The sequence below is a fragment of the Leguminivora glycinivorella genome, chromosome 11, assembly GCF_023078275.1.
Source record: "Leguminivora glycinivorella isolate SPB_JAAS2020 chromosome 11, LegGlyc_1.1, whole genome shotgun sequence".
NCBI lineage: Eukaryota > Metazoa > Arthropoda > Insecta > Lepidoptera > Tortricidae > Leguminivora > Leguminivora glycinivorella.
Window position 1 is genome coordinate 4,963,497 of NC_062981.1, and position 13,414 is coordinate 4,976,910.

Below are 13,414 nucleotides of genomic sequence, written 5' to 3' on the forward strand. Positions count from 1 at the left end.
TTGTTTATGGTGTAAAAGAGGTCTTTTAATAAGACAAGTGGCTGGATGTGTGTGATTTAAACACTCGGCCAAGAATGTCCTGTTCGCTATTCAAGACGCAGGTGTTTTGTTTCGCACATTGAGGTACTTAAAAATAAAGGTTCTTTATGAAGCGTGATCAGTTTTTTTTGATGTGACAAGGGATTATTGAAAAAGGTATAATCTTGATTTGCATGTAATCTCGTTTGTGCCTGGATGGTATTTTTTTTATTATTATGCTAATTTGAAGAAACTTAAACTAAAACAGAAATTTTCGAGGAAAACGTTGTGTTTGTACTTACTTTGTTTTATTATCAATAAGTCAGTTCATTTTATTTTAAATAAGTTGATACTTCTCCACCATAACTTAGGTTCTAGAATAGTTTCAAACGTATTTTTAAAAAAGGTCTTAGCTGTAAAGTTGGAGCTAGTGTTTGTTTAATATAATTGTACACTGACTTGTACTTATAAATGTATCATAGCAATTCCACTTCATGGGGATACCCCCATTTGCCAGAATTTCATTTGCCATAATTTTATTTGCCATCCTATTCAACAATCATAATATTGTTTCTCATAACAACTTATGCCGTAATCATTGTTTACTATATTAATCTAGTGCCAGAAACTTTGTTTCCCATAAAGTCAGTTTCCATAATGTCATTTGTCAGAATCATCGAAATCCGTAATTACCACATTCCATACCATCATTTGTCATACAAATTAGCGTCCAGAAAAGTCAATTTCCATAATGTGCTTTGGCAGAATCGAAAACTACTATAATAGGTACTAGAAGGACTAGAGAATGAAACTGCTATCAGAAAGTAGGTTAGGTTAGGTTAGAACTGTGACCCCCTGGAAAATGAAACTGCTATCAGAAAGTAGGTTAGGTTAGGTTAGAACTGTGAACCTCTGGAAAAGAAAACTGCTTGAAAAGTAGGTTAGGTTAGGTTAGAACTGTGACCCCCCGGAAAATGAAAATACTATCAGACAGTAGGTTAGGTTAGGTTAGAACTGCGACCCCCTGGAAAATGAAACTGCTATCAGAAAGTAGGTTAGGTTAGGTTAGAACTGTGACCCCCTGGAGAATGAAACTGCTGGAAAAGTAGGTTAGGTTAGGTTAGAACTATGACCCCTGGAAAATGAAACTGCTATCAGAAAGTAGGTTAGGTTAGGTAATAATATGGGCAACAATTAATATGGCAATAATTGCTTATGGCGTTTGAATATTCTGTGAAACCATATTAGAGCAATTCCCGTTTAGTTTGTACATTTGGATCACGTCTCCGATTTTGATAAAAATTGGTAGGCTGATAGAGTCCATGATGCTGAGCAAGATCCACTAGGTTTCCCAAAATGTCCTGGGTTGTTTGTATGAAACCTTCCTTTTTTGTTACCAGATTTCTATACATTTTCGGTAACAAAAAAGGAAAGTTTCATACAAACAACCTAGGACATTTTGGGAAACCTAGTGGATCTTGCTCAGCATCATGGACTATCAGCCTACCAATTTTTATCAAAATCGGAGACGTGATCCAAATGTACAAACTATTCGGGAATTGCTGATTATTGCACTTAATAATATGGCTAACAAATAGTATGGCATTGTATGATTATGGAAGGTAATATTCGGATAAACAACGAGTATGTCATATGATTTTTATGGTAAACAAATCATTCGGGCAAATGAAATTCAGGCAAGTTAGATTCGGGCAAATGAATATTATGTTAAATGACTGTCGGGCAAACAATAGACAACCCACTTTATGTCATTTTTTTTCACACAATTCAAAGTTATCTAAATATGTTCATATCTACCGCCAATCTTATGTAGTCCTAGTCCCGACTCTCGTATTATTAACGTCATTACAATAACTGTCAATACCTGTCAAGCAGCGTGTCAAGGTTGGCGCGCGAGGATGTGGCAAGTCCTGATAAATAAATAGGATTATGAGCCCCACGCCACGGATTAATACAATTGCTCAGTGCCAGGACGCTGTAATACGGAACTGAATACTACAGTTTATAAAAATGGAGATGAGCGGGATAAGGTAGGGTAGGAAGGTAGCTAATCGTAGATATTTTTTGTAAAAAAATTCAAATAATAAAAAAAATACGGAGGACAAAAGACCCGCTCAAAGGTAAGCATTGCAAGTTAGCGAGAAAATGCTGCCAATGTCAGCATCTTGGGCACTATGCCTCAAGAAATGATTTCATCCATAACAAATGTTAGATGTGACTAGAGATACCATTAATCCATATGGTGGAATGATTCGCTATGGATAAGGTCGGTTCAGAAGCCAAGAGTCTCACGTACGAGAGAAATAGGCTGATTTTGTACTAGTTAAATCGGCTTCTTTTTAAGAACTGTCTAAACGATTTGCTTACGTCACGGTCAATTCATTTAAGTACTTATAGGTAAAGTAAGTTCTCTTTTCTCTTTGATTTATTAAATTAAAATGTTTTTGATATAAAAATAACTAAGGTAACGGACCCAATCACGGACAGTTTAAGATAAAATTTTGCCTATTTTTGATATTTCACTGATACATGTAAAAATTCTACCTCTAAGCGTGTTAAAACTTGAAAGTCTTATCCTTCTTTTACATTTCAAGCGTATTGCAGAATAGATGGATCCCCCATTATGGACAGTGAAATAAATTTAAAATTTTACTTTTAAAGCCAACTGATACTCAATGAGTCAATTTTATATACCCCAAATAAAATAAAGTATTTATTCAATTAAACATATAAAATAGGTACAAATTAGCCTACAAATAAAACTAAATTAAATCTAAAAAACCTAAATAACTTTAAAACAGGGGTAAATAAATGTACTATAAATAACAAACAAAACAAATTAAAACTATTCTAAACTAAAAGTTAACAGCTAAACTAAACTAAAACTAAATTAATAATTAAGTTCCGTTCCGGCTATCACCTGATCTAAAGGTTCCAAAAATGATTTGTTAGACCTGTACCCCAAAAGCATAAAATTGTTGTAGTAATTCACCGAATCGCATTTCACCTCGATCTCATATTTAATTTTCGCATTGTGTCTTAATAGTTTTTTTTTCAAGTGGCTATAAGTTTTAGTCGCATTTCACCTCGATCGTGCATTTAAATATCGCGTTGTGACTCAATCGTTTATTATCTTAGTCGTTATTAGTTTTAGTCGCATTTCACCTCGACCGTGCATTTAACTTTCGCGTTATGACTCAATCGTTAATTACTTTAGTCGCATTTCACCTCGATCGTGTATTGTATTGGCGACGTGATTCAACGCAACAGTATGAAGATTGAGTAGATTGATGATTCTGTAGACTTGGGTGTAATTCTTAATTTCGGATACTTGGCGTTAAAGAAAGCAAAACAAATGATCTAAGACACAAAGCTGCTTTATTACTCCTTAAAAGAAACCTAATTATCTTCTTAAACTAATACAAATCTGCTTTGTTACTACTTAAACTAAAACACAACAGAAAACGTATTAAACGTAAATTAACGTATCAATTTAATTAGAGTCCCAAACAAACATCGATCGCGGCGAAATGCGTCTACGGTAACATACTACACAAAAAATTTAATTCTACAATTTAATTATACTAATGTCAAAAGCTACGCGAAAAAGTCGATCACGGCGAAATGCGTCTACGGTAACATACTATACAAAAAATGTAATACTACAATTTAATTCTACTAATGTCAAAAGCTACACGAAAAAGTGCGTCAAGTAAAAAAAATCTAGTGATATCTTTTTCATTCAAGGTGAAATGCGATTCGGTGAATTACTACAACAATTTTATGCTTTTGGGGTACAGGTCTAACAAATCCCAAAAATGCTGGCAGCGTTGCCGCGTTGCACAGCCAGTGAAATTTGTTGGACCAGGTAAGAGCCGATTAGTTTGGGTTATTTTAACATAGGACTGTTTCTTGTAAATTTTGGTTTCGTGAAATGTTCCTTGTCCATCATAGGAGGTACGCAGTTTTCCGGTTCCAGTTATGGACACTTAAATAAGGTAATGGCGCCTATTAACGTGGTACTTAAGGCAGATTTCAAAAGATACCAAAAAATTAAGGGTATCAAAGCTCATTAACGACCACAAATATTTTTTTTATGGAAAAGTATTTATTGAACTATTAGTTTTGAAGAGTTTTAGGATCATTTTAGTTTATTATATGTCATAAAATGATTATTGAAGTCAACATACCTAAATTTTCTATTACCGTGGTAATGAACAGGTTGCAGTTCTATTAACGCGAATTGAGATTTCATTACCGAGGGTACGAATGACAGTGTTTTTCTGCCATCGGTAAATAGAAACCCATCTCAAAATTCGGAGCTTAATACCGACGGTTGAATATACAAATTATGACAAATACATATACCTATACTATCCTCCTTTATGAATACCCACAGAAGACTCAGTTTCACCTAAGAAATCTGTACTTACGGTACACTAAATGTCATATTTTGATACAAGACTAATATGTCGCTCGGTAATAGATACTTCTATAGGAACCCATTACCGACCCAAACAAATATTGCATGGATCGGTAATAGATTCTTATATATTCTATTACCGAGGGTTATCTGATCGTACCATCGGTAATAGGCATAAATTGGAGTATTATAAAATCTAATTCCGACCCATAAAAACAAAGTCATACAGATGTATTTTCATTACAAATCAAAATAAAATATTGCAACCTTATATTAAAACCAAGTTTACATAACTGGTAAGTAAGCATCAGACTTTATGTCAATGTTTAAAAAAATTGACAAATTAACGGTTTTCATAGAAACTACGAAATCAGTCATGAAGTTTTTGCTAAAAATTAAGGTTTTGTTGAATAATTTTCATACCGCGTAAATAGTTCTTTGATAGCGTGAATAGATCAAGATTGAAACAACTGTAAGACATTATATAACTGATCACATATACTTAAAATAAAGCAAAAAGAACTAATATCACTACTTTAACTATTACCGTGGTATACCACAGTAATAGAATCTACTCACGAAATGGCGCCTTTCACCGCTGTCTTTTAATTTCCACTTTAAACACATTTCCAGGCTAAACAATACGTAAAAAGTACTCAGAAGTCATGTAGAAAACTATAAACAATAATTTGAAATGCATAACTTTCTCCTGTTTGCCATAATTATTACGTAAACTACTAAATGAGATTGGAGTTCACTTAGGTTTAGCGTCACACGTCAGTATGACACAACCTCTTCTCGCGGCCCCGTGGCAAAAACTGTCAAATAGCGAGCGTCTTCTTTCATTCACACTCTCTATCGCCTATATGTGCGTTAGTCAACTAAACAGGCTTCCTTTGTGTGAGTAACTTTTTTTAAGAAATTGGTCGGTTTGCCTATAAAATGCGTATTTGCAAATGCGGCGGTAATGGACGTCGATTTCGATACCCGCGTTGATAGCCGCCGTTACCTTAACACTATTTCTTTATATCTTTGGAGCAACAAACTAGTATGTTTTATACCTTATCTCATGGTTAATGCAGTAAGTAAAACTCATTCAAGTTTACACCGAGTATTATTTTTTTATTATGTTATACATTAACTCAACTCTCTTAGCAACATTACTAATAATTCGTCCTGATATTATTTTCAGTAAACTGATGACTTTTATCTTGCCGCCAAATCGTTTAGAAATAACCGAATTAAATGAAACTTAAAATGAAGCAGCTTTATGATCCTTGTTTATGGTACAATTTGAGATACTTATTTTTTAGGATTTGTGTTTTGTTTTGTCCATAATCGCATCACCGTCAATTATAGGGTATTTTACAGTACTACATGTCCATATTTTTCTTTTAATTATTTGGTGTTTTATTTCGTTTCGTGCACTGCATAAAATATTTTCTTTTAGATATGTTTAGGAAAACACCCTATTTTTCTATTTTTATTATAAGCTTAGGATAATAATTTAGCATTGACATTGAACACGTAACAAGCAATAACGGTGATAACAGACAGTAAGGCGGTAACCTAACGATAATATAATAAACGGGATTATGTCGGCCCCACGCGCCGACAGGACGAGCCAATACAACGATGGTTACAGGTTACACTCAGCGTATACAACTAAATATAATATATACAAAATAAAATCTTAGATAATCTATCGTAATGTATAATTATTATGAATATGAAAGATTTTTTGATTAAAAACCTATCGCCGATTGACCCTAGTCACATTTTTTTTTTATTTATTATAAGAGACTAGCGACCCGCCCCGGCTTCGCACGGGTACTATACCTACATGTAAACCTTCCTCTACAATCACTCTATCTATTAAAAAAACCGCATCAAAATCCGTTGCGTAGTTTTAAAGATTTAAGCATACATAGGGACATAGGGACAGAGAAAGCGACTTTGTTTTATACTATGTAGTGATGTAGTGATAGTGAGTAGTGATAATACCTCACCGTTGATTTGAAGGTTGCCGGGTTATATGAGCATAAGAAAAGTAGAAGCAAAGCGCTTCGTGCGAATTCGGGGAATATCTACCAAGAAAGGATGCAAACCGGCCGTGCGTCTAAGAGTCCGATGGTAGAATGGGGATGGTGGAACAAGCTCGTGTAGCTCTTGAGCACACACCCCAAAGTGCGACCTGTAAAACACCGACAGATTGGCGACTTTCCGCCGATGGGCCAAAGACTGTAGCTTAGCCGTTAGCTTCTTGTCGCCAATCATCTTTCTGGAAATGATGATCTGATCTGATCTGATCGAAAGTGAAGACTGGGCCTAAGATGGAGCTCAAGCTCACTGATTCGGTAATTTGTCAATTGTAAATATTCAAATAGGTTCATATAGGCAGCGCCGGCCCGCGCACTTGATCAGGGTAGAGCGAGATACAGTTTTGGCGCCCCCTTGTTTAAACCTTTTTGGGGTCCAAACCCAAAACGCCATCGTTATAGATTTGCTTTGTCCGTCTGACACCTCACAAACATTTAATTAATTAAAATAGCTATATTAACGCGAGCGAAGCGAGCGCGAAATTTTTTCCTATAATTGATGGGGGGGTCTACATCAGCCCCTGTCTTTCATAGGTACACGTACCTATGCGAGGCTAAAGCTTTCCTGCGAAACTGATAACAGTCGGAATTGAGCTTCATTTCAGGGCCAATGCAAGACATGGGAGACAAAAGCAAATCGCGGCAAAGGCCAACTTGGACAGACATTGGAAATTCGACATGTTCGACTTCAACTGCAAAACTGCAGAGCTTGGAATTAAATAGGTTAATTATGCTCTCATGTTGTTCGGCCTTTGGCATATTTTGGGGAATTTAGACTTCAGTGTGCTTACGTTCCCGACTTCTAGGCCTTTTATCTCGTCATCAGTTTAATTTTATAACACTAACGCCGTGGCTTGCGTGGGCGACGGTCGCGCGACCGTCGCCGTCGCGTCTCATACTTCCATGTCGATAAGGTTTGATTTCGTATGCGTCGCATCGCCGTCGCACGATCATCGCGCGACCGTCGCCCACGTAAGCCACGGCGTTAGAGTTAATTAGGCCACAGTAACTCGGTAGTCAGCGTCGGGATGCCATAATGGGCATCGGTGGTTTGCCATGTGTCGGTTTCCTAGTGATTAAAAGTTCGTTCATCATCACGCTTACGCTCCTTTGATTCATACAAAATTGCGCGTCTCTGAGACTTTTTGCGCCTCTGGCTTTAAGAGGGACTCCGCTTTGGATTGTCGGTCATGTCATTTGGATAGCGACGTAACTTTGTCTTTGTCGCTCGGCCTCGCAACAATGTGGTTCGTCAAGAGCTATTAGATTCATCTTTCACGACGCCCTAGCAACAGCTCTCACCTTATGAATGTTGTACATTTTGGCATTGTGGTGCAACTTTTCAGATAATCAGAATCACAAATCTAGACTTTAAACAACTAAATAAAATTCGATCCCGGGTTCTCTCATCAATTTAGGCTATGTGTGCGCCCACGTAATGACGATTTTGGCGCCCCCCTTACCATTCGGCGCCTAGAGCGGCCGCTCCACTCGCTCTACCCTTAATCCGGCCCTGCATATAGGTATAATTCAAAATTCTCAAATGAGAAAGATATGTTTAATTGCAGTTATTTTTAAAACCCTTAAAAGTGGTCAATGACACTCCATTTCAGGCAATTTCGGATCGGTTTGGCTCGGCATTACAACTAGAGGTTCCTTTTCGTGCACTACCACAGATATATAAGATATTTAAGAACAGATTTTTGACAATTATAAATAGTCAAAAGTTATATTGCCATACATTACAAGGACTATCACAACTTGACCCTGAACTGCTCTCAAACATTAGTTTTGTAGGAAGTGTCATTTCTCTAGGGCAGTATTTTTATTCATTCACAGTCGGTGACAACCCTGCGCGCTGACGTCACGCGTCGCCCGCGCATCGCTTAGCTCTATTGCTCCATTAATGTCATTTATGCTCGCCAACACGTGGGCCATCGCAATTGAATTTCATTGCCATTTTCCTCTCGCAAACAAACTTATGTCACTGAAAGAATGTTAACCAAATTGTCTGAGATTGCTGGCTTGATTTTACTGTTTGGGTATGACGTGAGTGTTGAACTATTCACATATTTCACACACACTTCCATAGCCGCTATGGAGTTCGTATGAGAGACTATTTGACTGACTTCTTTATGATTGTTATTGGATATTATACTAGTGATATTCCTCTAACTCTATTTATTTATTTAGTCATATCTATGATCAAATTAGGGAGGCTAACCAACCAACTAACTATTTTGGCCCAGTGATCCAAAGTGAATTTTGGCCTCCGAAATGAGAGCACGCCACCTATCTCTATCCTGCGCAACTTTCTGCCAGTCACTGACTTGAAGCTGACGCAGATCTGCTGCCACACTGTCCTCCCAGCGATACCTGGGTCGACCCGCCCGACGGCCACCAGCCCGTCGACCCAAGAACGATCTCTTGACAGCCCGATCGTTTCCTCTAAGTAAGTGACCAACACCCGACACTCGAAACACCAGAAGAGTTGGAGGTTCCGGCCTTTATGGCTCTTTTCTTGAAGGTTGAAGGTAGGGTTGCAAACTTGCTATTGAATAGTTAGTACCTATTCAAACAAATCTATATTTGCAATCGCTAAAATCATCTAGGATGACGATACCGACTTGAATAGACTGATCTAATATGACGATTGCGATGCCGACCGGTTACATAAACTCCCCCCGACGGGCAAAGGACACGGCGCGCATAAATCAATTAATTTCGATGAGTAAATTGCTGGTGCACCGAGTGAATCCGTTGCAACGTATGCGCATTTATGCAAGTAGGTGTGTGCGATATATGTATATCGCACATAAGAAGTTAATGTGACTCAAAATTATCGCTTACCTGTTGTTGTGAATGATTTTTGAGGTACTTAAACTTAAAACAGCAGTTCTCGAAAAGTTTGTACAAAAATTAAGGAAAAAGTTACATTTGTTTTTTTATTCCTTTTTTGTCACCAAGATTTATTTCATGAATTAAGATTTTAAGTTTTATTTCGTCATTAAGGTTCTCTAGTATCTATATTTTCTTAATTATAACATTGTATCCTGAATATATCTTACGAAAGTCGACTTATATCACTAAATGTTGGTAACAAAATACTTAGGATCAATTAAAATTTGCTGACGTGGCTACGTACAAACTTTTCGAGAACTGCTGAAAAAGAGTGTAAGGCCAGTCAGTTGTACCGTACCGACACAATTATCATGAGTAAAATGCTGGTGCACCGACTGAATCCGTTGCAACGTACTATGCGCATTTAGGTACCTATGTAGGTGTATACGATAGCTGACGCATACGAAGATCAATGTGACTTAAAACCAGAGAAAACGTTAAACAAAATGCATATTGTTTATAAGGACGTCCACGTCCACACGTCCTCTTTTTAATTTTTCCAATGGGAAAAAAAATAAAATAAGAGGTGAAAAAAATGGAGTAAAGATAGCTCCAGTAGCAATTTAAGGCAGCTCAGAAAGTGAAACCATTTGTCCAATACCCGATAATGACACCATACCCAACATAACTATACACCCATTAACGATTGGAAAGCGCCAAAGCCAAAAATGAAGCCATCTAGACCACGATCACGAATCTAACACTGCCCCGATTACCATAGAAACGAGACCGCCGATTACAGGCCGCGATATGGATCACGGCTTAAAGATCTATAGATCGTTGCGCGCGCACTGTAATTGTGTTCGGCGTGATAATCATAGATTATGCGAGCGCTTTTATTGAATATTAATCTGGTGCTGCGTTGTGGGGAAATAGGTATGCGGTGCAATGGTGTGTTTAGTGTTGTGTTATGGTTTAATTGCGAGTTTAATGGTCGTAATTGTTAAAGAACAATGACAGTAAATTATTGGATATGCCGGTGTCGCAATTGTCTGTTCTTAATATGAATTTTAATAAACGTATTTAGTACTGTAGTACATTTCAATCAATATATTTTATTTTCAGGTAGTATTATGTCACTTTATTTCAATTCTAAGTAAAAGTATCTAATGTAATTAAAAAAAAAACATAGGTAATGTAAAAGTGTAATTCAAGGGTTTCAGAATCAGCACGAGACACTATTAGTGTTCTCGCTTAAATAACGCGTGGTATTAATAAGACTATTTTTTTTTAATTCGTCTGTTTTTGGTTCCAGCTGGCGAGCGGCGGTGGCGGCGGCCGAGGTCTCTTCTGCTACCACTGCCCGCCGAGCCTGCCGCCGCACCAGCACCGACTGCCTGCCCTGGAGTACCCCTTCACCGCCTCACACCCTTGTAAGTACGGTCCTTTGCTACCACTGCCCGAGGTGCCAACAGGCTGCCCTGGATTACTCCTTTAGTTCCCGTTTAGTTCTAAAAAATACCGAGGGAACCGGCAGAAAATAACAGGGAGGGAATTAAATCTACCGCGGAATGGAATAGTTATCGAGACAAATTTTATTGGTTTTACGATACTGCTTAAATTAATTTGAGATTTTTGTTTGTACCTAATTACAAAAAAAATCTTAGTCAAGCTGTGATGTCCAATAAAGTACACTATACTAAGTACCTCGCCGCCCGCCGGCGTCTTGCAACAACATGCTGAGTTCAAAGCCTTTTCCCTACTGCACACATTGCTGGACACACAAGTGTAATTTTCTGTTTTGTGTGTATATAATTTTTCTTCGAATGTTTTTGTGTATTTGTTTTTACTATCTGTTTCTTTCTTTTTCAATTTCACCATTTTGTCCTGTGTATGTGTGTTGTACTGAATAAATGTCTTTTTCTTTTCTTTCTTACTTTACATTGGATCGGTCTACTCATAGTACTGCCTTCTGAACATGTTGACCAAATCACTTCTTGCTATGAAACTTGAAATGCTGTGTAAACACCATCACAGCCTTGAGTCATTAAAACAACAAAACTGACTAATAGTAGAATCAAGTAGAATACAAAACAATTTCCTATCTCTTTTGACAAGACCATACAATGAGAGACGACTAAACCTATCTGTCACAATTAGATTCTTAAATATCTGAAAGACTGTATCTACAATACAAAAAAAAATCTAAACCAACATCTGTGATCTCTCATATATTTTGTTGAGACCCCAACTCCCCAAAATTCCCCATTTCACCACCGCTACACGTTACCACACAACGTCCGTAGGTCAGGTCCGAATGGTCCGATTAGTCCACTTATCGGTCGGCAAACTCCTAACTAAGTTCCTCCTCGGTCCCCGCTAACTGCATTACCTAAGCTCTTGTCTTGTACCGATTTTACAACTCGATTTTCAACGCTAACTTGATACCAGTATTGATGGACGGTAATGAATCTGTATTATTGAATTAGGAATTCGGTTACGGTTTTAATTGATTCGAAATTTGAAATTTTAAAGCGGTTAATCGGATTTGCAGTTATTGTCGTTGGTACTGCGATGAATTTATGAATATTTTATTGTTGCACTCATTTGTGTTTTTTTTTTTAATTTGATAAGTATGTATAAACATGGCATCGATAAGTATAACGCTGTTACGTCGTCGCCTAAATAAATATTGTTTTTTTTTGTCTGATTTTTACTGTTTTATGTGCTATACCTAATGTTTTTATTTTTTAGTTTCACAGTGCTTTGGTTTTACTGTTATGCTATGTAACTTATTTGAATAATAAATAAATAAATAGAGTGGAAGTGAAAACCTTATAAAATAATAAATTCTAATAACGAATTACTTCTACAAAAAAACATTTAAAACCTAATTTATTTAAATGCAAATACTGAAGCAAACAAAAATAAATTAGGTTTTTATAGAAATATTTTTGGCAAATCTTGTCACTAAAATTCAAAGGCTTGGAATTAAAAATTCTGTGGGACTTAAACCATTTTTCTAATTTGCCGCCTTTTTGTAGTGCCACGATTTGCTTTACCGTCTACACCTTAGTGGTTTTTTGCATTATTTATAAAAGAAAAACTTTAAAGACCTAAAATAAAATAAATACATCAGTATAAAAAGTAAAACAAAAACTTACTACATAAATTGTTTAATCAATAGCAGACAGATCACGAAAAAGGTTTACCGCAAACTGCCCGCTAAAAAACGCCCCGAAAGTTCCAAATTCGAAAAAATCAGTTTCTTACGGTAACCCCTCGCGAGGGGTGGTAATGTGCTAATGAATAGAAGGCAGACGAGACGGGGTGGCGCGGGGGCGGGGGATGGGCGGGGCTCCCTTGGGATTGGTCGCCGCTGGCGTCATCTATTATTCATAAAATAGTTTTTGAGTCGCGCCAATGTCGCTTTAAACGAGTTACGTCCTCTAACTCAATAAGGATCATGTCACTTTTGATTAGTCCGATCTTTTTTGCGATCAAAGAGAGCATAACTGCGTTATTCGGTTTTATTTAATTACGGCCGTCGAAAATGACAGCCAGCGTAGCTAATTTGGATATTGTTAATTTTTAAAATCTATTAACGAATTGCTGGATGGGAGGTTTTTAAAAGCGTAGTTAAAAACGCGGCTAAGCGGATCGTTTAAAAATGCATGACGCAATTTGGCTCCGAGTCGGGCGGTTAGCACAGCTAGCAATCAGATCGCGCGATGAGCGCCCAAACGTTTACTTAACTTTTTCACTGAAGTGTGTTTCACTTTCACTGAAATATACCAGTCTGTAGGGAAACGTATCAGAATACAAAGGGGACCAACAGAATTTTCACTTTTTTAAAACGAAATACATTACAATTCATTAAAACCCTAAATTCATACTGTTGGTTAATATTGCTAAGAACAATAAAGCAATAGTGTGCACTGGCCCCGTAGCCGAATGGCATTTCTCCGACGCTAAACGAAAACGAAACGCCGCGAAAGATTGTCTGGCTCTG

At 37.2% G+C, this 13,414-nt stretch overlaps 1 protein-coding gene across 1 annotated transcript in view; it reads left to right on the top strand.

Moving 5' to 3' along the window:
* LOC125231311 (dorsal root ganglia homeobox protein) overlaps positions 1 to 13,414 on the top strand; it is a 118,850-nt gene that overhangs the window by 22,413 nt on the left and 83,023 nt on the right. The window contains exon 3 of the mRNA XM_048136752.1: positions 10,718 to 10,835. Within this exon, the coding sequence (XP_047992709.1) occupies positions 10,718 to 10,835 (118 nt within the window). The remainder of the gene's footprint in view (positions 1 to 10,717; positions 10,836 to 13,414) is intronic.